This window comes from Aythya fuligula, chromosome 3 (assembly GCF_009819795.1).
Source record: "Aythya fuligula isolate bAytFul2 chromosome 3, bAytFul2.pri, whole genome shotgun sequence".
In the NCBI taxonomy this organism is placed as follows: Eukaryota; Metazoa; Chordata; class Aves; order Anseriformes; family Anatidae; genus Aythya; species Aythya fuligula.
Window position 1 is genome coordinate 105,971,470 of NC_045561.1, and position 22,304 is coordinate 105,993,773.

General features: G+C 36.5%; 1 protein-coding gene across 1 annotated transcript in view; it reads right to left on the reverse strand.

The window, feature by feature from the left end:
• The window catches only part of NBAS (NBAS subunit of NRZ tethering complex), a 185,922-nt gene that overhangs the window by 14,199 nt on the left and 149,419 nt on the right, over positions 1-22,304 (reverse strand). The window contains exons 49-50 of the mRNA XM_032184498.1: positions 13,186-13,325; positions 3,965-4,109 (exon numbers count right to left, since the gene is read on the reverse strand). Coding sequence (XP_032040389.1) covers positions 3,965-4,109; positions 13,186-13,325 — 285 coding nt within the window. The remainder of the gene's footprint in view (positions 1-3,964; positions 4,110-13,185; positions 13,326-22,304) is intronic.

Below are 22,304 nucleotides of genomic sequence, written 5' to 3' on the forward strand. Positions count from 1 at the left end.
CCCCTTTCAGGTTCATCTGTACACCAACTTTTGTAAGGCTCTCTCTTTTGCCCCTCTTTTCGCAGCATCATCTCAAAATGCAGCTATGCTAACAGGGCATTATATTCTCACTAGTTCACTAGCTGTTTATGGAGACTTGCGCTTCTTATCCACTAATCTGCACTTGATCTCTCTAACCTTCTGGTGAGACTGCACTGCCTCCATTTCCCTGGTACTCTTATGACATGACATCATGATTAATGACATACTGCTATGCAAAAGCCAGTAATGAAAATTCAAGAAAAGGAAATATCTTTCTTGCTTTAATTCTTATTAAAAGATCTCAACCAAATGAACAATAACAGTTGACAATTACAACAGGTGAAACTTCAGCATTGAAAATTTAGTCTAGAATTAATAATATATATTATTTTTTCTGGGACTCAAGAATTTATCTCAAAGGATCTACAGAAATAATAAATCAAGTTAAAAAATACCACTCTTGAGAACAAGAATGGTTACAGAAGACTGGAAAAGAGAAAGGCAGCCTGCCCTTTAGACATGGAATAAAGATGTGCAAGAGGCAAAGGAATTGTAGACTTCTCAGACATCAAGCCCGTGAAAACCATCAAAACATACAATGAAAAATCAAACATAAAAAACTCATAGGAAAATCTTCCTATGGGTCCTAGCAACAGGTCTAATAGTTAGGAATAAAGCAATTGCTATGGTATACTTTTATCTTGGCAAGACTTCAAAGATGTCACACTGAAACACTGTCAGAGAAACTAGGGAAATAAGGTCTATGACGGTGTGGTCCAATTTGCAAACCCTTGCAGCGGCCTTCATCCCTTTTTCCAACTGAAGTGACACGACTATGTGCCAAGCAGAGAAAACTGTCCGAATAGTAAAACCATCTCTTAGTATGTCTTGTACAAATGACTGCACTGCTGATTTGGGCAGGAATTGGAAATCCAACCTATGCAACAAGCCAACATTCTGAGCACTTTCAAAGAGCAACACAAACAACTTTTCTCTCTGCAATAGCACTGGAAAGCACTCTAGTATCATTCTGTCTGCTGTGAGAGGCTGCACTTTGAGGTCACATGATGTTACCTGTGAGGGACAAGGGAAGTCCTAAATCAAAATCCAGATTACCGTGATGTAGCTGAAACTTTTGTAAAGAAACATTTGCTTCCTAACTAGTTATGCAGCTATTGATGGTTCACTGTAACACCAGTGAGGCATAACAAATGAATTGCATTGGAGTCTGCTTTGGGTCCGCTATTACTCAGTGTTTTCATGGATGGCTCAAATGGCTGGATAATGAGTACAAACAGTATTGTGTAAAGAGACTCAAAGGCTAGCATTTAAATTCAAAATTACCTAAACAAAATGGTCAGAGACAACTGCGAATGAAGAAAAACATACAAAGTAAATTCATATATAAAAAGCATGAATAACTAGCTGCAAAAATAGAAGGGAAAAAAAAAGAAAATCGACTGCTGTATTATTCTACAAGATAAGCATCTTATGGCCACCAAAACCCCAGAAATTACAAGAGACTAGATGCATTCTTCTACTTAAGTGTTTGTGTTAACTGACACCTGACCTACAGGTTGATAGAAAAACACAAGATATTCAGAGGAGTTGCACTTTAACACTTACTAGGGGGAAGAAGAATTTGCCCCTTTCTAAAGAGATTTATCAGGCAGTGCAGGAGATGTCAGATAGTCCAAACAGATGTGCACTCTAAGCAAGTAAAACAGTGCTTATTTGAACAAAGACGAATGAAAAAGTCCATCCACTGAATAATGCAAATAAAACCAACCAAACAAAAAATCCACATATATAGATGCAAAGATTAAAGCTATGCAATTCCCCAGAAAACATTAAAAAAGATCTTGGCTGTAAATAAACTAGAAAGACCAGCAGGAGGAAGGATAAAGAACAAGAGTGCTTTCTGATGAAATCTACATCTAAGGAAAGTTTTTCTAGACCATCATGACTTGAAGTTAAATGTTATTTTCCATCACAACTTTTGCATTTCGGAATGGCAAATGTTATCCATGGTGATAAAATGTTTTTAGAATTCCATCATTCTAGCTCTCTCCTCTTAATTGTATGACTTCAGATTTATTGAAATATGAAGTCATCTAAATAGGTTATTTGTCAGCAATCAGGTTTTCATCTTATATAGCCATGCAAGCTCAACGTACTGTACACTTAAGTGTACAGCGCTTAAGCACTGTAGCTGTGTGTATAAATAAGTTACTTAAATTCACCCATGTCATTACCCTTCTTCCCAAGAAGAGACTTAAAACAGTACAGCCTGTATTTGTAGGTAACAGTACAATCAAACATTATGGTGCAACTTCTGTTGCTGTACAACATTCTAGCCAAAAAAGGTATGTTAAATTGGTAAAGCTAGTCTGGTCCTCAAACATTACATAACTTTTACTAGTAATGAATCTTTATACTGCATCTGTATATATTCACACCCATAGGTAGGGTTCTTCCAATACTCTATCTTTAAAAAACAAGGCACCTCTAACTAAAGCTGTCAAACAACATCAAAACAGTGAATAAATAATGGTCTTGTTATGGAATTCAAGAAAAAGTTCACTTAATTAAGAAATGTGAGAAAACTACAACCCACTCTTGAGCAGAACTCTTGGTAAACTGACTGCTATAAGATGATGACCTTCAGGGGGATTTGTCTTCCTCATTCACTAAAGTGAGTTAGCCTACTTTGGCAACTTTTGACTACTCTTATGGACGTGTAAGATCATGCTACGATGCATCACTCAATCCTGTAAAGAAAAGCTACATACATGTACACTTAACACCAGTCTCAAAGTTATAGACACCTGTCTTCAACCAAAAGTTTTGGTGAAGCCAGTGAATTAATAATGCAACCTTTCAGATTACTGACACCTTCTGGAGTCATGTTTTACACAGATTTTGAACTGAAATCAGTCTAACTATTGAAAAAAAAAAGCACAGCCCACCCCTTCCCATTTATTTTAAATAGAATCTGTCTCTTCTGTTCTGCTTCTGGTCTTAACATTAGCTGTTTTCTCTAGCAAAGATTGTGATTGCACGAAGAAGATTATAAGCGATTAATGAGCCTAGTAAAATATGCACAGGACTACTCTAAAGTTGTGTGAAGTTTATTAAGCATTTCTCAAGCCTGTCTTGATTAGTATACAATATTTATGTACAAAACACTTCAATAATTGTAGAGATGCTTGTATGGAAGTATACTTACATAGTAGAGCAAGACAGAATATCACACGGTTATTACAAAGTAATTGTTTGTATATAAATTTTTATCGCCAACACATTTTCAAGGATTCCTCGCTAAACCGTTATACATTTATAAGAGAGAAAATTACTCACTATTTAATGAACAGCTTTAGCCATACTGATTTCAATAGCAATGCATTATTAAAGCCTTTCTACAAATACTTCAAAGAATTTACACTGGAACAGACCTCTAAAGGTCATATAATCTAACTAGCTCCTAATTCAAAGCCAGCCTGACAAGATCAAATTGCCCATGATGTGATCCAGCCAAGTTCTGAATATTTCCAAGGATGAAGAATCCATGTCTTCTCCAGGCAATCGCATGTTCCAGTGTTTCACCACTTCAGTGGAGAAAAACTATTCCTTGTAGATAAACAGTTTTTAGGTTGCAAGTTATCTCTCCTGCCTTTCATTTAATCACTAAAAAGAAACTGTCTCTGCCTCCTCTACATGTTTTCTCTTCCACATATTTAAAAACAGCAATATGATCTCCCTCTACCATCTCTTCTTAAGATGGAATCAACCCAATTCTCTCAGCCACTCTCTATGTATTGCGTATCAGCATCCTGATCATCCTGCTGGCTCTCCACTGGACTTGATACAGCATGGCAACATTGTCTTGCACTGGGACTGCAAAACAGGACTCATATCCACGACAATCAACGTTAAAACTTACCTCAGCAGGGAGCATGTGCTTAGTGTCATACAAAGAACGGCAGATTTTCAAAATTTCATTTCCCGTGCTCTCCTTTTCCTCAGCTGGGCATCTCTGTAGCATAGCAGTCCCCAGTTTCACCCAGGGATTATCATCTGTGCACAACCTGCCCACAAAAAAAAAAAAAAAAAAAAGATGTTTATATGTACACATACACATATATACATATACATACATGTATATATACATACACACAATTTTCTGAAGTTTGTGCACATGTATGAGAATTAAAGTATGATCTCATGAAACAGAGAAGAAAACATTTTGAAACAAGTTACTATTCTGATGCCATCCGTCTTTCAATGCAACAAAGTTATTAGAAGTATTTTGAATTCTGACATACTGTTATCTGAGGAATCACACACCAGACAAAGACTGGTCAAATTGGAACAGCACAGGAACAGCATCTCCTGTCCTTGTACCAGCTAATTTCCCAAACAAAATGGTATTGAGGGAGTGGTGACATGAAACCAGAATTCCTAATTTTCTTAGCTTTGATCAAATTCTAACAGAATCTGTCTCTCAAGTACCTGTTTAGTTTCTTTGTTTAGAAAAAACTTAGAAGACTCATATTTTAATTTTCCAGTCCAACAAGCACAAACAAAAATAAACATTTAAAAATATATCTATCTTCTTCTATAAAACCCATTTTATAGCTCATACAAACAATGCTGTAGAGAGAAATTATATGCAACTGTACTTCTCCATTAGTAGATATGTAGATACTTTTTTATTATGGTCATTATTGTTATTGTATTTAAAGTGTCCTTTCTATTTCATATAGAAATTGGAATCCTATAATCACCTGGGTTGGAAAAGGCCTTCAAGACCACCAAGTTCAGTCACCATGAACTACTGAGTTCCATCACTAAACCACGTCCCTTTGTGTCATGTCTACACGTCACAAATACATCCAGGGATGAGGACTCCACCACATCTCCTGGAAATCCCATTCCAATGCTTGGTCACCCTCTCCATGAATAAATCCTTCCTAAATACAATCTAAACCTCTCCTGGCACAACTTGAGATCACTTCCTTACGTCCTATCACTCATCATGCGAGAAAAGAGAATAACACCATCCTTGCTGCAACCTCCTTTCAGGTAGTCGTAGAGAGCAATGAGCTCTCCCCTTGGCCTCCTCTTCTCCAGACTAAACAGCCCCAGTTCCCTTAGCTTCGTTTCTCATCAATGCACGTGCTTTATCAAAATAATATCCTTGTCGCCAGGGACCCAAAAATGAATACAACTTCATCTGCTATCACCATTACATGGTCAGCCTTAAACAGAAGGCAGACAGTAGGCATATGTAAGTTATATCATGCATGCTAGCAAAGGCAACATTTAGTATAAAATTTAATTGCTGGAACATTTCTTGGCCTACAGCAGCTATTTGCTAGATCATGGAGATGCCTGACTACTGTTGGTAGGGATAGGTGTACTTTCTGGATGTACTGATAGAAACAGGAAGCAGACTGGAGCTTTTAAATAAGAGCATGAACTGTAACACTGGAACACATCCACACTGCCATTTTGCTAATTTGAGTTAAGTTAATGCATTTCAATACACTTCTACAATGGGCTAAAATCACACTTAACAGCATAGATCAAGACCACATAAAGCCACAGTAACACAATGTCCTGGTTTCAGTTAGGACAGAGTTAATTTTCTTCCTAGTAGCTGGTAGAATGCTATATTTTGGCTTAGGATGAGAAGAGTGCTGATAACACCCCAATGGTTTAATTGTTGCAGAGCAGTGCTTACACTAAGCCAAGGACATCTCAGCTTCTTGCTCTGTCCTGTCAACGGGCAGGCTGGGGGTGCAGTAAGAGCTGGGAGGGGACAGACCCAGGACAGCTGACCCAAACTAGCCAAAGGGGTATTCCATACCATCTGACATCATACTAAACAATATATAGGGGTGGCTAGCCGGGGGGAGAGGGCCGGACTGCTCGGGGGTAGGCTGGGCATCGGTCAGCGGGTGGTGAGCAATTGCATTGTGCATCACTTGTTTGTACACATTATTAGTAGTTGTACTATTATCATCATTATTGTTATTGTTATTATCGTTATTATTATTATTATCATTATTATTATTATTATTTTCCTGTCTTAATAAACTGTCTTTATATCAGCTCATGGGCTTCACTTTCCCTTTTCTCTCCCCTATCCCAGAGAGGGAGAGGGGAGAGTGAGCGAACGGCTGTGTGGTGTTTAGCTGCCGGCCCGGTTAAACCACGACACGCAGCCATTATGTTTATTTGTGCATACACAAAAGAAGGCACAAAAGGTGGTTAAAAAAAAAAAACTCCATGAATTTCTGGTCATTAATCAACATCCCAAAAAAGCAGGATATATTTTTATTTTATTTTGTTTGAAGAGGGGAAAAAAAGTCACTGGAAGAGCAAATCTGGCAGGTTGGTCTTACAGTTCACCGTAAATTAAGATACTTGTCCAGCACAAGTGGAAAGGAGCTGTAAAGTGCTTTTAAAGTGCTGTTTTTCAATGGTATTATTAGCACCAATTGTTCAAAGTAACATAATAACTACAGCAGCAAATGGAGTCTGTTAAAAAAAAAATCAGTTGGGCTGACACATAACAAAGAATAGGTCTGACAATTTGGTAGAGGACAACTGCTAATACCTACTATTTCATACATATATAAGATCTCTCCTGTTCAGCATCCACTTTTGTAAGTACATACTGTAAACAAATAAAACCAGCTCCACTGGAAGCTGACATTATATTCTAACACAAACACCAGGCAGAGATGCTAAGAGCAGGTAAGTTTGAATGCAAACTAAATAGAAGTTGTGATTTTCATTCTTTTTGACAACTTAATTGAGCCTTTCCATCAGTCACAGTCACTGAACAAACTGCTGCCAGGAGCCTGGCTGGGAGCAGCACAGCTCCTCCTCCTCTCCAACCTGATGGGTTAGACCCAAAGAAGCCAACTTATCTGACAGGCAAAACATGATGCACTCGATCTACGAACCCCCTGTAAGGTCAGGAGAAGAAAAAAAACAATATGCAACTCCATCTTTGCCACTGGCTAAATTAATAGCTCCTGCTATGTGATCCATCTTTTGCTTAGAGGCATGGAGAATCATCATGAATTTCCATTTTTATAGCTGCTGCCTCCAGAGTACATTAAGAAAACCTAGAAGAATTTTCCATTAGAAGAAGAAAACAAAAATCACACTTCAAAGCACATTTAGAAGTAGTTACGAAGAAACAGAACAATTAGAAAAGTTAGATATAACGAGAAAGATGCAAGACCATTCAATAAATAAAGCTGCACATGGCATGCCTTAAGTTAAGCATTGGATATATACTTTACATATATAAATCTTTTCTGACATATAATTGTGATTTCTGAAAATTATAATTTTCCTTATAATTATTTGACCTTCTGTGGTCTGCTATCAAATAAAGCATCATTTGCCATCTCTACGTAAAAACAAGATTCAGTCACCAAAAAATTTGACAACTGGAGGCAGAATTCAGTTTTCTTCTTTCATGAATTTAACCATTTTTATTTATTTTTAAATAAATAGAAGTCATTTACTTTTTCCATGCGGAGAACTTTTTCACAAACTTGCAATGAAGGCATTATTTTCCTGCACCAAACCAAAAGCATCTTTGGAGGGACATTTTGCATTAAGAAAAAATAAAACATGAACTAAGCCATTGAGCCCCTAAAATCATGTCTTTTTGAGTTCCCAAACACCTCATCAATATTTAAAATGAATATAAAAAATGCCTTTTGAACGTAGGCAGCAAGTTCCAAAGGACTGCAGAGCTTTAGGTACTGTCAATCTTTTTCTTCCTTTTTTTTTTTTTAATGTCTTCATGAAGCACTTAAAATGACATCTGAATATGAGACTATGAGACACCTAGATGGAAAAGCATCCATGAATAACATGGGTTTAAACACCAGTTTTTAAAAAATGTATATATTTGAGTATTGACTGAAACAACCAAGTCACCTTCAGTGGTTCCTCGCAGTCAACGTGGCCATTCTTTTGTCAGAGTGTTTTGAAATACAAAAACACCCTCAGACTGATCTTTGTCAGAGAACTTTTTTTTTTTAATTAGAAATAAAAATTAAAAAAAAAAAAAAAAGTAGTAAAGAAAAAGACCCCGAGCTTCAGTTCTTTTACTTTCCCTTCCTTTTGAGCCTTTACAAAAGATAAGTTTTATTTTCTAGTTTGGTATTCAGTTTTAAGGATTAGGTATTTACTGCTAGGCTTAAAACCGAGATTTTAAGTATTCAGATGACTAAGAGTAAAATTCCCCAGTTCCTGCACATATTATTACATTTGAAATAAACAATCAGTTAGCATCAAAGGCCTTTTTTTTGCAGCAGAGCAAGAACAAATAAGTAAAGATTGAACAAAACCCTAATACGTACAGCTAAACAATTGGCTTAATTGCTTATAGTTCTCTTCTTTACTCAACAATTTCTTCACATGATTTGGTTTAAAAAATGGGATTGCTGAATAACTCACTATCTAAAGAGTTCCTGCTTTATTCCAACTGATCTACCAAGGTAGGTTTTTCAGCAACACAGTTTGAGGAACATTTAAAAAAAGAAAATCTTGTAAGGATACCTGAACACTACTGACATGAAATATGTAACAGAGACAAAAGAGAGAATTTATGAGTAATGCAAGAAGAGAAGACACTAGAACAGAGCAGAGATTGCTAGCAGCCTTGCCAAAAATGCAGAGATAAGCATATGATAATGACTGTCAATGACAATAGGGAGAGAAGGAAAGAAAGCTCAGATAAAGAAGGCAGGAAGTAAAAATTTTGTTGTTGCTGGTTTTGATTGCTGCAGAGCATCATACTTACAAAACACCCTCTGTTTCTTGGCTGGCATGAATTACTCCAGGGTTTACAAAGCAAAATAATTCAAATTAAGAAATAAAATTCAAAATAATGAAAATGAAATGTAAGCTATTCCCAGCTGATTGTAACAAGAAGGAGTTGCAAAGATCTAACTATCTACTTGGTAAGAGTTCAGAAAATGAATGTTCTCTCATATTGAAGGATACTAAAGAGAGCTGTAGCTGACTTTTTAAAGCCAATCATGCTTGAGGTAGGAGGACTGAGGGTGGAATGAGGACAACGTTTCATTTCTGGAGCGTTATTAACTATTCATGTTTTGAGTTCATGCAAATTCATTCTGATGACAGCACGCTTACTATGAATGCCAAAAATCTGTTTGAGAATGTCTCTGCACACCAAACATATTCCTTTAGACAAAAAGATACAAATTTTGTGCTTTTATTTTTAAACAATAGTTTATTTTTTAGCCTAGATTTTAATTTAGATTAAGTCCTTGTAATGTACTTACTGTTTGTCCATTAGACTTATTTAAAAACAAAAATAAACAAAAACACTTTCCCTCCAAAAAAAAACAAAACTCCAAATATAGATGACTGAGCCTATAGAACTAAGTGGAGGGAATGAATTTGCAACAATCATAACTATGACCATGCTGACCACTATTAAAATGCCAGGCACATTCCTTGAAAGCACTAGAAATGCATAAGAAAGGAGGGCTTTGAAGACTGCAGATACAGAATTTATAAAGCACTTAGCTTTGCAAGTACTGTTAATAACAGAAACAAAACAGATATTAACAGAAAAGCAATGAGAATATAAACACAAAAACCTCAGGAGAGAGCAAACTGTCCCACCTTTGATAAATTTTTCTACTGGGACAACTTCTAGTAGGAGAGGGAAAACTGAACAAAACCACAGCCACAAAGAAACACGAAGAAACTAGAGATGCATCATTCCTAATGAGAAAAGAATGATGAGGGTTAGGAGGGGAGGGGTGGGAAGGAAAACAACATCTCTGTTTCTTCTTTCAAGACACAACCTCAATTCTCTTCTCCTTGAGAAAAACACAGCTAAAGCAGGGAAGAGAACAGACTGTAAGGTCTTTCCTACTCCTCTAGCTAGCAGAAAGAGCTGAAGAATAAAGTAACAGTGGGAAATGCAACCTGTGACGCCCACCTTTAAAAACAACAACAAAAAACAAAACAACCAAACAAAAATTTGTTTTCGTTACTATTAACATAATCAAAGTTATTTTAATTTTTGGTTGTCTAGAGTTTTAGGCAAACTCAAAAGAAAACTGGAAATCTGAACTACTCTTTATTTCCCTGTAAACAGTGAAAGTGAATTAAGTGCTGAGCTCAGGAAAACTTCCTGAGCCTGCACTGTAAATCATGTTATGGAATCATGAGTCAGAGATTCTCCATGAAATCAGTAAAGGTAGCTACTACTACTGAAAGAGAAGGGGGCAATTCCTCCTGAAGGATTTCCGATGCCTCATAGCAAAGACAAAGCAGTGAAGAAAGACACCAAAGTTCAACTGATAACAGAAATTGTTTAAAACAAAAGTAAAAATGAAAATCTAATCAGAGGATAAATTTTCAGTTTGTTCCTTAAGACTTTATGCTAAGACACAGGCCAGTCAGTCTCTCCTCGATCTCCGGTAAAGAGATGAAGCGAATCTTCCTAGAAGTATTTCCAAGAATATGAAGGCAAGCAGGTGACTGAGATTAGTCAACATGGATTTAAAATGTGGAAATCATGCCTGATAACCTTCTACAATGAAATGACTGGATGATAGTTGATGTTACATACCTTCATTCAACAATACTTTCAATGCTCATAATACCCTGACTGACAAACTGATGAAGGGTGGGCTAGATAAGTGGACAGAGAAGTAGACTCAAAACTGGTTTTGATAATCCAGGATCAAAGGATTGTTATCAGTGGCACAAAGTCCTGTTGGAAACCAGTGAACAGTGGTGCATCCCTGTGGTTGGTATTGGGGCCAATACTCTAACTTCTTCATTGAAGACCAGGATGATGATAAGACAGTGAACCCTCTGAAAGTTTGCAGATGATACTAAACTAGAAAATAGTGGGCGATACACAGGTTGGTTGTACTGCCATTCTGATGGGCCTTAAGAGGAGTAACGAGTTTTCTGTGGCTTATCTCTGCCCAGCAAAGGGAAATCCAAAGTCTAGTACCTGGGGAGGAATAACCAGAAGTACAGGCTGGGCCAACCAGCTGGAACAGTTGAGCAGAAAAAGACTTGAGGGCCCTGGTGGGCAAGGTGACAATAAGCCAGAAATATACCCTCATATCAAAGAAGGCCACCAGCATCCTGAACTGCATAAGCATTGCCATTAGGTCAAGGAAAGTGTTCCTTCCTCTCCACTTGGCATTAAGTGAGACAAATCTGGAGTGCTGCACTTAGTTGTGGGCTTCCCAGTACAAAACTGACATGAGCATAGTCAAGGCAGATAATAGAAGTTCTCTTGCCCCTTATCTTAGCTACATTGATTTCTTTATGTTAGAATTGTGATTATGCATATGTCTAGTAGCTACACTGCTTTAGATCCTAAATGACTTACACTATGGGTGTTCAAAGTATTTTGTACAAATTTTCAGGCTACCCATATCTCGAAACTAAGATGCATCCTACCTCTGAAATTTAATCCACTGTTAGTTGTGAATACAAATAACATTTAATCATTATTTTGTTTTCTCTTTTTCACTTGACAAAGAGTCTGAAGAAATAACACCAAGTGGGAGATAAAATTAAATAATTTTTATGTTTTTTTTTTTTTCTATCACAGAACAGTAAACAAGAACTGTCTATTTATAAATGTTCTGCTTTCACAAAATCTTCAGACTGTCTGTTCAGCCCAAGGAGAAAAATTTTTGCTGATTGTTTTGCAGCAATATTTCACTCTCCTCTGTGCTCCGTAAGTTATGTTTTTTTGTTTTGTTTTATTTTTGTTTGTTTGTTTGTTTTTTGTAAACCTAAACACTACCTTGAACAAAGTCTGACAGTTCCCCACACACCGGAAGGCATCAAATTTTTCAGATACAATTAAAACTAAAAAGGAAAATTGGAATATATCTTTGTGACAGATCATGCAGCAATCTTTGTAATTCACAATGCACTGAAGAAAATATTTAGTTCATAAAAATGTCATATAGGATTTAGATTAATTTTCATTCAGAAATAGCAAACAAAATGCAGGCTTGAAGGTGAATAATCTTTACAGATTAAATTCTAATGGACTGGTTCTCTACAAGTACAAAAAAAAAAGAATTATTGTTCATAAAAAGGTAGACCCGAACTTCTCTGGCTAATCAATGTACATAAACACTTTGGGGAGTGTAGTCCTCAAATTCAAACAGGTTGCAATCAATGCCATCAAAGCAATCCAAAGAAAGTATAATTTAATATCTCTAACCTAACTATGCTACATTGCACTGGCTAGCCAGAAAGTGTACTAATATTACTGCTCTCCTTGAAGGATGTGTGACTTTTGCCTTAATGTAAGATTGTATGAATCCTTTTATCTTAGAAATCAAGAGTCTGTTACAGAATGGAACAACTGAAATTGTTACCTTTAAGCATGTTCAGGAAGTCACAGCCAAAAACAAAAGAAACAATAAATAAAATTGTAGTCAAGATGTCCCAAATCAAAATTTTCAGTAAACAGTTTCAATAAATACCCATTCTGATGGGTGCCATGCTGAAATTTTAAACAATTATTTTCATTTTAAATTGTTGGGCTAGAATCTTGTGGATATGTCCTGCCATAGTATAAATTCTTTGCTTTCAGATATTTCATCTAGAAACAGAAATGAGAGGCATTGGATCGAGAAAATAAAAGCACCATTGCTTGGTACCATTAACTGCACAGACCTTCTGCAGCTTGTCTGCCGCATATGAACATTAGCTTTCAAAGACATTTCTGTAAAGCATAACTTGAAGTAGAATTATTTAAAAAAAAAAAAAAAAAAAAAAAAAAAAAAAACAAGTCAGAACTTCCTATTGGATTTTCTACATACTGGCAAAAGTGAGAGTAAAATATGTAACTCTAAATTCAAGTACTTGGAAAAACCTCCTGTGCAATAATTCAGACAATAAAATTGTTCTGTCTTCTGCGTGAGGCATACTATATACTTTCTAAAAGAAACTGATTCAATTCTACTTTTAATAAGCCATTTATTTTCCCCAAATGATCTTTCTGAAAAGTCATACTCCTCTTAACCATGTTTGAACTCACTGACTGAAAGTTATGTGATATGATCAATCAATAAAACTTTTTTTGCTTGAAGAAATGCTCACCTGTTGCTCATTTCCATAGGTGGCCATGCTTGAAGGAGTAAAACCAAGTGCTGAAACTCAGACAGGCTGTGACTAGATTCCAGAAGTCCCAAGAACAGATTGTACCTTTTTTCTTCATTTTCAATATCTGTTATCTCTACCTGAAAGAAAAACAAACATTTTAAAATTATGAATTTAAAGCAACAAGCTATCTGTAAAGGACATCACTGTTGTAAAACAACGCAGAAACACAGCCAATGTAATTTTCCCTGAAAGCCATTTTCTTACCGCTCATTTTCAATTACATGCAAATAAAACAGGAAAGCACACAAACAATGGGAAATGACTTAGGTGTATGTTCCCAAAATGATATACCTCCACAAAAGTACATTAATTGATTAGTGGAGTCTTACATCTATATTCTTCATACATCCAAAAAATCTTTACATTTTCTTTTCTCCATATATATATATATATATATATATATATACACACACACACATATATATATACACACACATATATATATACACACATATATATATACTTTTAAACAATGGGCATGTATAGTACCAATCTTAGAACAGCTTGGGTTGGAAGGGACCTTAAGGTAAAAGGTTGCCCATGGACTCATCCAAACTGGCCTCAACCACTCTAGGGATGGAGCATCCACAGTTTCTCTGGGCAACCTGTTCCAGTGCCTCACCACTCTCTGAGTCAAGAATTTCCTGCTAACATCTAAATCTCTCCTCTTTTAGTTTAAAATCATTCCTCCTTGTCCTGCCATTATATCCCTGAAGGTGTTCAAGACCAGGTTAGATGAGGCCCTGAGCAACCAGATCTAGTGGGTGACGTCCCTGCCCACGGCAGGGGGGTTGGAACTGGGTGATCTTTGAGGTCCATTCCAACCTAAGACATTCTATGATATGATCCTATTATCTGACTGAGCAAAAAGTTGCTCTCCAACTTTATGTATGTATTAGTTCTGTAATACATATTACTCTCACTTACCTCTGAGAATTCAATAGTTTTACCTGAATTTTTATCATCTAATCTTTTCTCCCAGAGGAAAAAGTACTGGAAGTTAATTTTAATTCATTTACTCAATGAAGAACATTTGCTGACAAGCATTACAGTGTTTCTCTGTATAGGTATTTGAGCTTATGAAAAAGAAAAACCCTATCAGCAGATAACTCTGTCTCAGGAAAAGTGTCCATCTAAGTTCAAAACACACAGCTGCTGTTAAGAACTTGAATACACTTCAGCTGATGACAGGTTCTATTACAGATAATTACTGCCTGCAGTTTGCATGGTAAAAAAGTGTGAAGTCTGACTATTCAAGGAAGGTTGCTATAAATGAAAACCAGCTTGCTGCTAAATGAGAAGCAGCTTCTGTTTAAAAGTTTGGGTATCACACTAGGAGGGCTTTCACAAACGAAATAGCTATTCCTTGTCTGCCTGACACACAAAAGTTCTTGTAGTTTAAAAATAATTTGTTACAATAACAAGGTAGCTTCATTTCTGTTATTAACACATTCCAACACTAAATTTTTCCTCCAAACTTTGAAAACTTCTGGGATATCAAACACTTCAGTTACATCTTATAATTCAGCTGAAGATACACAGCATTAAAAGTTAACATTTTTGTTTAAGCCCAAGTAGTTCTAAGACTTCAAACACAGACTAAGTTTTCCTTAGTTCTACAGCTACTTTAAAAGATTAAAGATTGTATTCCCATCTTCTCAGAGTGACTCTGATACATCAAGGACAAGTTTTTCAAAAGAGGGTGGAAAACAGATTACTGATGCATTTATTGAGTTGCCTACGTAATTTGTGACTTTAAAATATTTAGTGTTGAAAAGTTTACTTCTTTCTCCAGGGTATATCTGAAAATACCGCATACTAGATCATTTTAGATAGAGAAACAACCTTTCTGAGGTCTCTCCATTTAAAATACTTCCCTGTACTGCAATGTCACACAGCAGATATCAATTACCCACTTGTAATATCCCTAAATTCCACCTATACTTGCTGAGATGAAATATGATTATCTTCACTATTTAAATCATACGGATGAAAAGAGAAGGGAGAAGAACAGGAAAAGGTAAAAGGTTAGGATGTCTTATGTCCCTTTAGGGATCAAAAATATTTAGCAATCTAGCAACTCTAGCATTTAGATGACTTCATCTGTCCCCAGACTCCTTTCTCAGACAACTAGTTCTAAGTTTTTAGACCAAACAGCTAGCATTACGGATGGCCCATTAAGTACATTCTAGGATATTTGCACGAACAGCATGTTAATTCAAAACAGACTGAATGTTTAACTCTTTCTAATGATAGACATAAGAAGGGCGAGAAACGGCACATGAGTGTTTAATACCATTAGTATTAAAAGATGAGAAGAGCTGCCACAGAAATTGAGTTCTTGGCAGTAAAGAGTAGATGATAATAGATCAGATATCATATTCAACATGAACTGAATTTCAGTAATATGACATAATAATGTATCTTTAAAGACTGGTTTACATTTTTATGATGCTAATTAATCTAACATTATAAGGTACTGTTTTGGACAGCTGGATCCTTGCAACATAATTGCTTTTAACAAAACACATTAATGTGATCAAGGAGAATTAACTTTATATTCTTAAACATGCTGTGTATTTCTGAAACATTTCTTTCTACAATGGCCTCTTTACAATCGCCTGCATTTCACACTACAAGTAGTAAAAATAAAGTGAATGTTCCACAGTGTTATTTATAGTCTTTAAGAAAGAACTATTCAAAATTCACTTTTCATATGGTATTTTTAATGCACATTGCTTCAATTTATTGTGAACTAGGTGAGATTAAAAGGTAGCAACAGAGGCAGCAGCAAGCATGTGTACTTTTAAGGCTGAATGTGGGGATCTAAAATGTAGCACTGAGGAAATGGAAGATTAATGAAGGAGTAAAAATGGAAAATACGTAAGTGTTGAAGGGAAGATGACAAGTATATTTACCTTCCCCCACCCCCAAAAAGACTAGCTTTATCCTACCTTAAACTTCCCACTCTTTCATCTTTTTATACCTCATCTTTTTTCCCTGATTTACATCATCTTATTATAGAGAATATAGATGCACCACTCTGTATTCTACAGACACCTGTGTTTCAAGGAAGTTTTAAGCATTACTTCATTTCTTTGACAACACGGTTATTAAAACTTCTTTTTGGAAAAGAAAAGCTGAGATTCAAAGGTCTAAAATCTACATTTTAGCAGCAAGAATGCACGAGCATTTCTGACAATGGTCACAGTCAACTGTATCAGGAATATTTTCTAAAGCATTCCTGAGTTGAAAACATCATCAAATACATGCTGATTCCGCAAGGGTTGTGTACACACTTCACATCACATGTTGATAAGTAGTCCCACTGGTTTCAACAAGATTGCACAATGTCTAAAATTGTACCTTCTGGGAAGCAGCTGTATTTAACTGGTGTGTACGTCTTTACAATCAAGGGGATTGAAATCTATATATGGTTTGCCCACTAGCATGCCTAGAAAAATCCTAAGCAGATGAACACCGAGTAACAGAAACACAGATAACAATAAAACATTTAAAAACTTATTTTCAATACATTGTTATTCTTCTAAAAGAGAAGAGTCCATTTTAAGTTAAAGACCTGTAAGGTATACTATCTACTATGTAGTAAATCAAGGTAGTTGCTCTAAATAGTTTCCACACAGCTTTCCACTTTGACATGATAACTTATCCTATCTCTAATTCTTTCCTTACAGTTCTCTAAAAATAAAAGTTAAACTCAAACCACCAAAAAAAAACCCACAAACTGATAGCTCCTTACTACAATAAAGCATGATCTTGAAGCAAGGGATTGAACTGACTTAATAATTAATTTTGTTATATTAATATATAATATTAATATGCTTAAAAATAAACATAGCTGTATAAAAATATACACGTGTATACATTTATACTAGGAGCATTGGTTTTCCTCTGTATTCTCTTCTCTTTCCAAGGCTAAGAGAGAGCATGGAGAGGAAGCAGTCATATGCAACAGAAACAGGGCATGGTCTGTGTTAAAAGGTAGACATTTTATTTTATAAGAACCAAAAGCTAGCTGAGATGAAGTCACCAAGGTTACAGTTAAGCCTGTCACCTTGTTGTAGTACCACAGCAAAAGAGCAGAGACATTAAAAATTCCATTTTAACTGAACACACTCTTTGTAGTGACTCTGAATGATCGATTCAGCTGACTCTAAAGGATGCAATGCAAGAAGGCGCTGCATTTCTAGTAGCATGGTCACCTTTAAAACCGTGGTAGGTAATACGATACTATAAATTCCTCATGCGCACCCTCCCCCCCCTTTTTTAATTCTTAATTAAAAACAGAAACATCCCTCTAAAACATTCAAGGCTATGCACAGATAACCTGCCACAAACTGCTCAGACCCCTGGTAGCAGAAGGGTCTGAAAAGAAGAATCTGTCACTAACCAGGTTAATGAGGCCTACAGCAAACTAGCAAGGAGTACACTTGAACTTCAGATGATCTGAAAGGCCTATGAAAAAGCAAAAAGGGAAAAGGAAAGCAGGACTTTCAGTTTTAAGAACAGATATGCCAAATTCTGTCTCAACTTCCCCTAGTTTTGTGCCTTCTCTTTGGCAGTAGAAGGCAGATGACTCTATGCCTCACATTAAAATAAAAGGCTGCACAAGTATACACCACAATGGGAAAGACAATTAGGGGAATTAATTTTAGAAATGATACTTGTGATAGATTATAAAAAGAAATACAAATTAAATAAAATCTGACCTTATGTTAAATTGTTAAAACACACAATTTAATGGTCAACAAGAGACTACATACGCTTAAAATCAAGAAAACACAAGCATTTGCATAATGCTAATGTTCTTTAAAAGAATATTAAAAAAGAAAAATACGTGCTACACAAATGACACAGCTTATGCAGCCATTGTTGAAAACTGCACTACATCCCACAAGCTGTCTGAATCAAATACTTTCAATCTTATGTTCTCCTTCTGAGCTCTTCGCTTTTACCTCTTTTTCTCGGTTTCTCCTGTAATTAATTGGCAGAAGTTATGATGGCCCATAAAGGAATTGTGACTCATCCCAGATTATCTCTGCTTAATAAAAAAAGCAAAAATCACTCCATTTTTATCAAAAATATTTACTTACTGAAACATATTTATATTATTATATAAATATGTTTATATAAATATAATATTATATATTATATTAGGGGCACAATGTTTAGCTACAGCCTTTAGCAGCCATAGCATGCCAGAAGACAAAAGTCAGGCCTTTTGATCTGAGGTACATCTTTGATGGTGACATGGGCAGTGGGACTGAGTGCACCCTCTGCAAGTTTACTGATGACACCAAGCTGAGTGGTGCAGTCGACAAGCTGGAGGGAAGGGCTGCCATCCACAGAGATAGGTTCGAAAGGTGTGCAAACCTCATGCAGTTCAACAAGGCCAAGTGCAAGGTCTCACAGATGGGTTGGGGCAATCACAAAGAGAAATACAGGCTGGGTGACAAGTGGATAGTGAGCAACCTTGCGGAGAAGGACTTGGGGGTTAAACTTTTAACAGTAGATATAAAAAAAAGAAAAAAAACTTGAATAAATATCCAGAGAAAATGATTTGTTTAACCTTTTAATGTTTTTATAGGACGTCTCTTTCATGGATGATAAATCCTTAGTAAAACCTTTGTTTTACTAAACAAGTTTCTGTCGTAAATGCAGGGAGTAACTGGAAAAAGCTTGTTAGAAAAGCAGATCTCCAAAATTCTTTCTTCCGGATCCTAAACCTAATTTGATGTCATCTTAAATTCAGTGTCTTTCTGTGTGTCAGGGTAGATTTACACACACAAACCTCATTCTACATTATACCTGCAGATGTTGGTGGATGGAAAACTGAACTTAAGTCAGCAATGGGTGCTTGCAGCCCAGAAAGTCAGCCCTATCCTGGGCTGCATCAAAAGCAGCATGGCCAGCAGGGCAAGGGAGGTGACTCTCCCCCTCTGCTCTGCTCTCGTGAGACTCCACCAGGAGCACTGAGTTCAGCTCTGGGGCCCCCAGCACATGGAGGACATGGATCTATTAGAACGAGTCCAGAGGAGGGCCACGAGGATGGTCAGAGGACTGGAGCACCCCTCCTATGAAGACAGGCTGAGGGAGTGTCGTGGTTTAACCCGGCTGGCAGCTAAACACCACGCAGCTGTTCGCTCACCCTCCCCCCTCTCTCTCTGGGATGGGGGAGAGAAATGGAAAGTGAAGCCTGTGAGATGAGATAAAGACAGTTTAATAAGACAGGAAAATAATAATAATGATTATTATTAATATAATAATAATAATAATAATAATGTGTACAAACAAGTGATGCATGATGCAATTGCTCACCACCCGCTAACCGATGCCAGCCTAACCCCGAGCAGTCCGGCCCCCCTCCCCCCGGCTAGCCACCCCTATATATTGTTTAGCATGACGTCAGATGGTATGGAATACCCCTTTGGCTAGTTTGGGTCAGCTGTCCTGGGTCTGTCCCCTCCCAGCTCTTACTGCACCCCCAGCCTGCCCGTTGACAGGACAGAGCAAGAAGCTGAGATGTCCTTGGCTTAGTATAAGCACTGCTCTGCAACAAATAAAACATCGGGGTGTTATCAGCACTCTTCTCATCCTAAGCCAAAATATAGCATTCTACCAGCTACTAGGAAGAAAATTAACTCTGTTCTAACTGAAACCAGGACAAGGAGTTTGGTTTATTCAGCCTGAAGAAGAGAAGGCTCTGGGGAGACCTTATAGCAGCTTTCCAGTGCCTAAAGAAGGGGGCCTACAAGAAAGATGAGGAGGGACTCTGTCTCAGGAAGTATAGCAGTATGACAACAGGTAACATTTTAAAACTTTTTTTAGTAGATTTAGATTAGATATAAGGAAAAAATAGAAAGAAATTCTTTACTATGAGGGTGGTGTGGCACTGGCACAGGTTGCCCAAATGATGCTCCATCCCTGGAGGTATTCAAGGCCAGGTTGGACAGGTTGCTTTGAGCAACCTGGCCTAGTAGAAGGTGTCCTTGCCCGTGGCAGGGGTGGACCTAGATGATCAGGTGCCTTCCAACCCAAACTGTTCTATGATTCTAATATTTTTGGTGTCTCTGAGCACAGCCACACAATATACCTTTTTGAATTACATGACTTCAGTTGTCAAAAGCACTATTTTTTTCCTCATGTAGCTACAGTCTGCTTGTTAATAGCAGATTCATGAGATTTAACAGAGTGTATCTTCTTCAATCATCCATTTTCCTACGGGGAAAGTCTTACACTGAACTTGATATAACCTGCAAACATGAAGAAGACCAAAACACTTTATGATTTATTTATTTATTTTCTGGAGTCCAGTTATTTATCAAGCAATCGGCCACAATATCTTAGTTCTCGCATCACTTTATTACAAGGGCATTATATCAAAGAAGTTTCCTACAAGCTTTTAAAAACATTTTGTTTTATATAACAAATATGAAGTATAGGGGTATGAGTGCTTTTACTGCTGAAGTATAAAAAAATAAAAGGAGTCTGGCAGTTGGTTGAGGTACTTGTAATCTCTTCAACAGTACATTATCTGGGCACAAACATACCCTTTATCTTACTTCAGGCATTCTGAACAATCCTGGAATGCACATTCTTCATATCCAGTATGGAAAAAAAAAAACAAAAAACAACAACCACCTTAATGCATTTACAATCCCTCCTCTAATAAAACATCAAAGTATTCTGCCTGACAATAAAATTTTTCAAAGATTTATATATAGTTCTCTTCCCTTATAGATTAAATGTATTAGCTGTCCAAAATGTTGAAACTTTTACCCACTTTGAGCGCACTAAGTTTTGACTTATCATCTTACTCTATGGATTTGTTACTGCTTTCTAGAGACCCAAGTGCAACACACATGAAAGAGTCCAAATATGAAGAGTTCCCTCAAACTTGTGTTCTACCAGCTTTTGAAAATTGGTATTTTGTAAAAACAAACAAACAAAGATGTTTAAGAATAATAAGGTTAAGTAAACTTGAAGAATAATAAGGTTAAATAAAACTGTGGGACATCATATATGACTGGTAAAGGTAATTTTTGTGTTTGTAACTGAGTAACTCAATAACTGAACCATGTGTTCGGTTCAGTACATTATCTCACTCTTGAAGTTAGTTTAAATCAGTATTTACAGAAACAGTGATATATCACTATATCTAAATTGTGTCCCAGAGGCATAACTATCCCCTATATAATGTTTTCCTACATTAGGAGGACATCTGATAGAATTGTAATATAGTTTAAGTGATAAAGCATTTCATTTGAGAATCTGACACCAACCAATTTGGCTGATGACCTAGAGAGTGTTTTAAGCAAGCAGAAGTAATAATAGAAAGATACAGAAAAAGAATCAGTGAATCCAGTCTCCTCCTTCCCCTGAGATAAAAACAAAATGTTGTCTGCTTACATGTGAGAGTGGTGAGCAGAAAAACTGAAGCAAACACACCCCTACCTGCCTCTGCCCAACCAAATCTGTTCAGCATATTATATATTTTACTCTCTAAGCATGGCAGAGCCATAGTTTTCATCAACAGATTTTGTTCAGTACTAATGTTCTAAGGAAATAATTGATAAGGGTGTTTCTAACCAAAGAATATGGGTCGTAAAAATCAGGAAAAAAAAATATTTTCCTTCATTGTAATTGTTTGCTACTGCTTGAAAAAAGTTACACTCATGCTTAAAACCAATTCCTGGTATTAAAGGCAGAGATATTTGTGGTTTCCAAGAGCTGCAACCAACAGCCTATTGCTTTACATGATTATAAAATTCATTTTGTTACATATGCCAGACTGTAAATGTAAGCATCTCAAAATATGTTCACGTTCATCACCGCAGTGTAAGTTTGAATTAATAAGGCATCAAAAATAGAAACAATAAACAGGCATTTGAGTAGCCCCTTACTGCTACAATACATTCTCAATTTGTTTGGACTCCCTTGTAAATGCATTAAGTTTTTATTTATTCACCCCACCACAGGCTCCAGTGGTAGAGACTTTATCTACATTACATTTTAAAATAATAGGCAGATCTGAC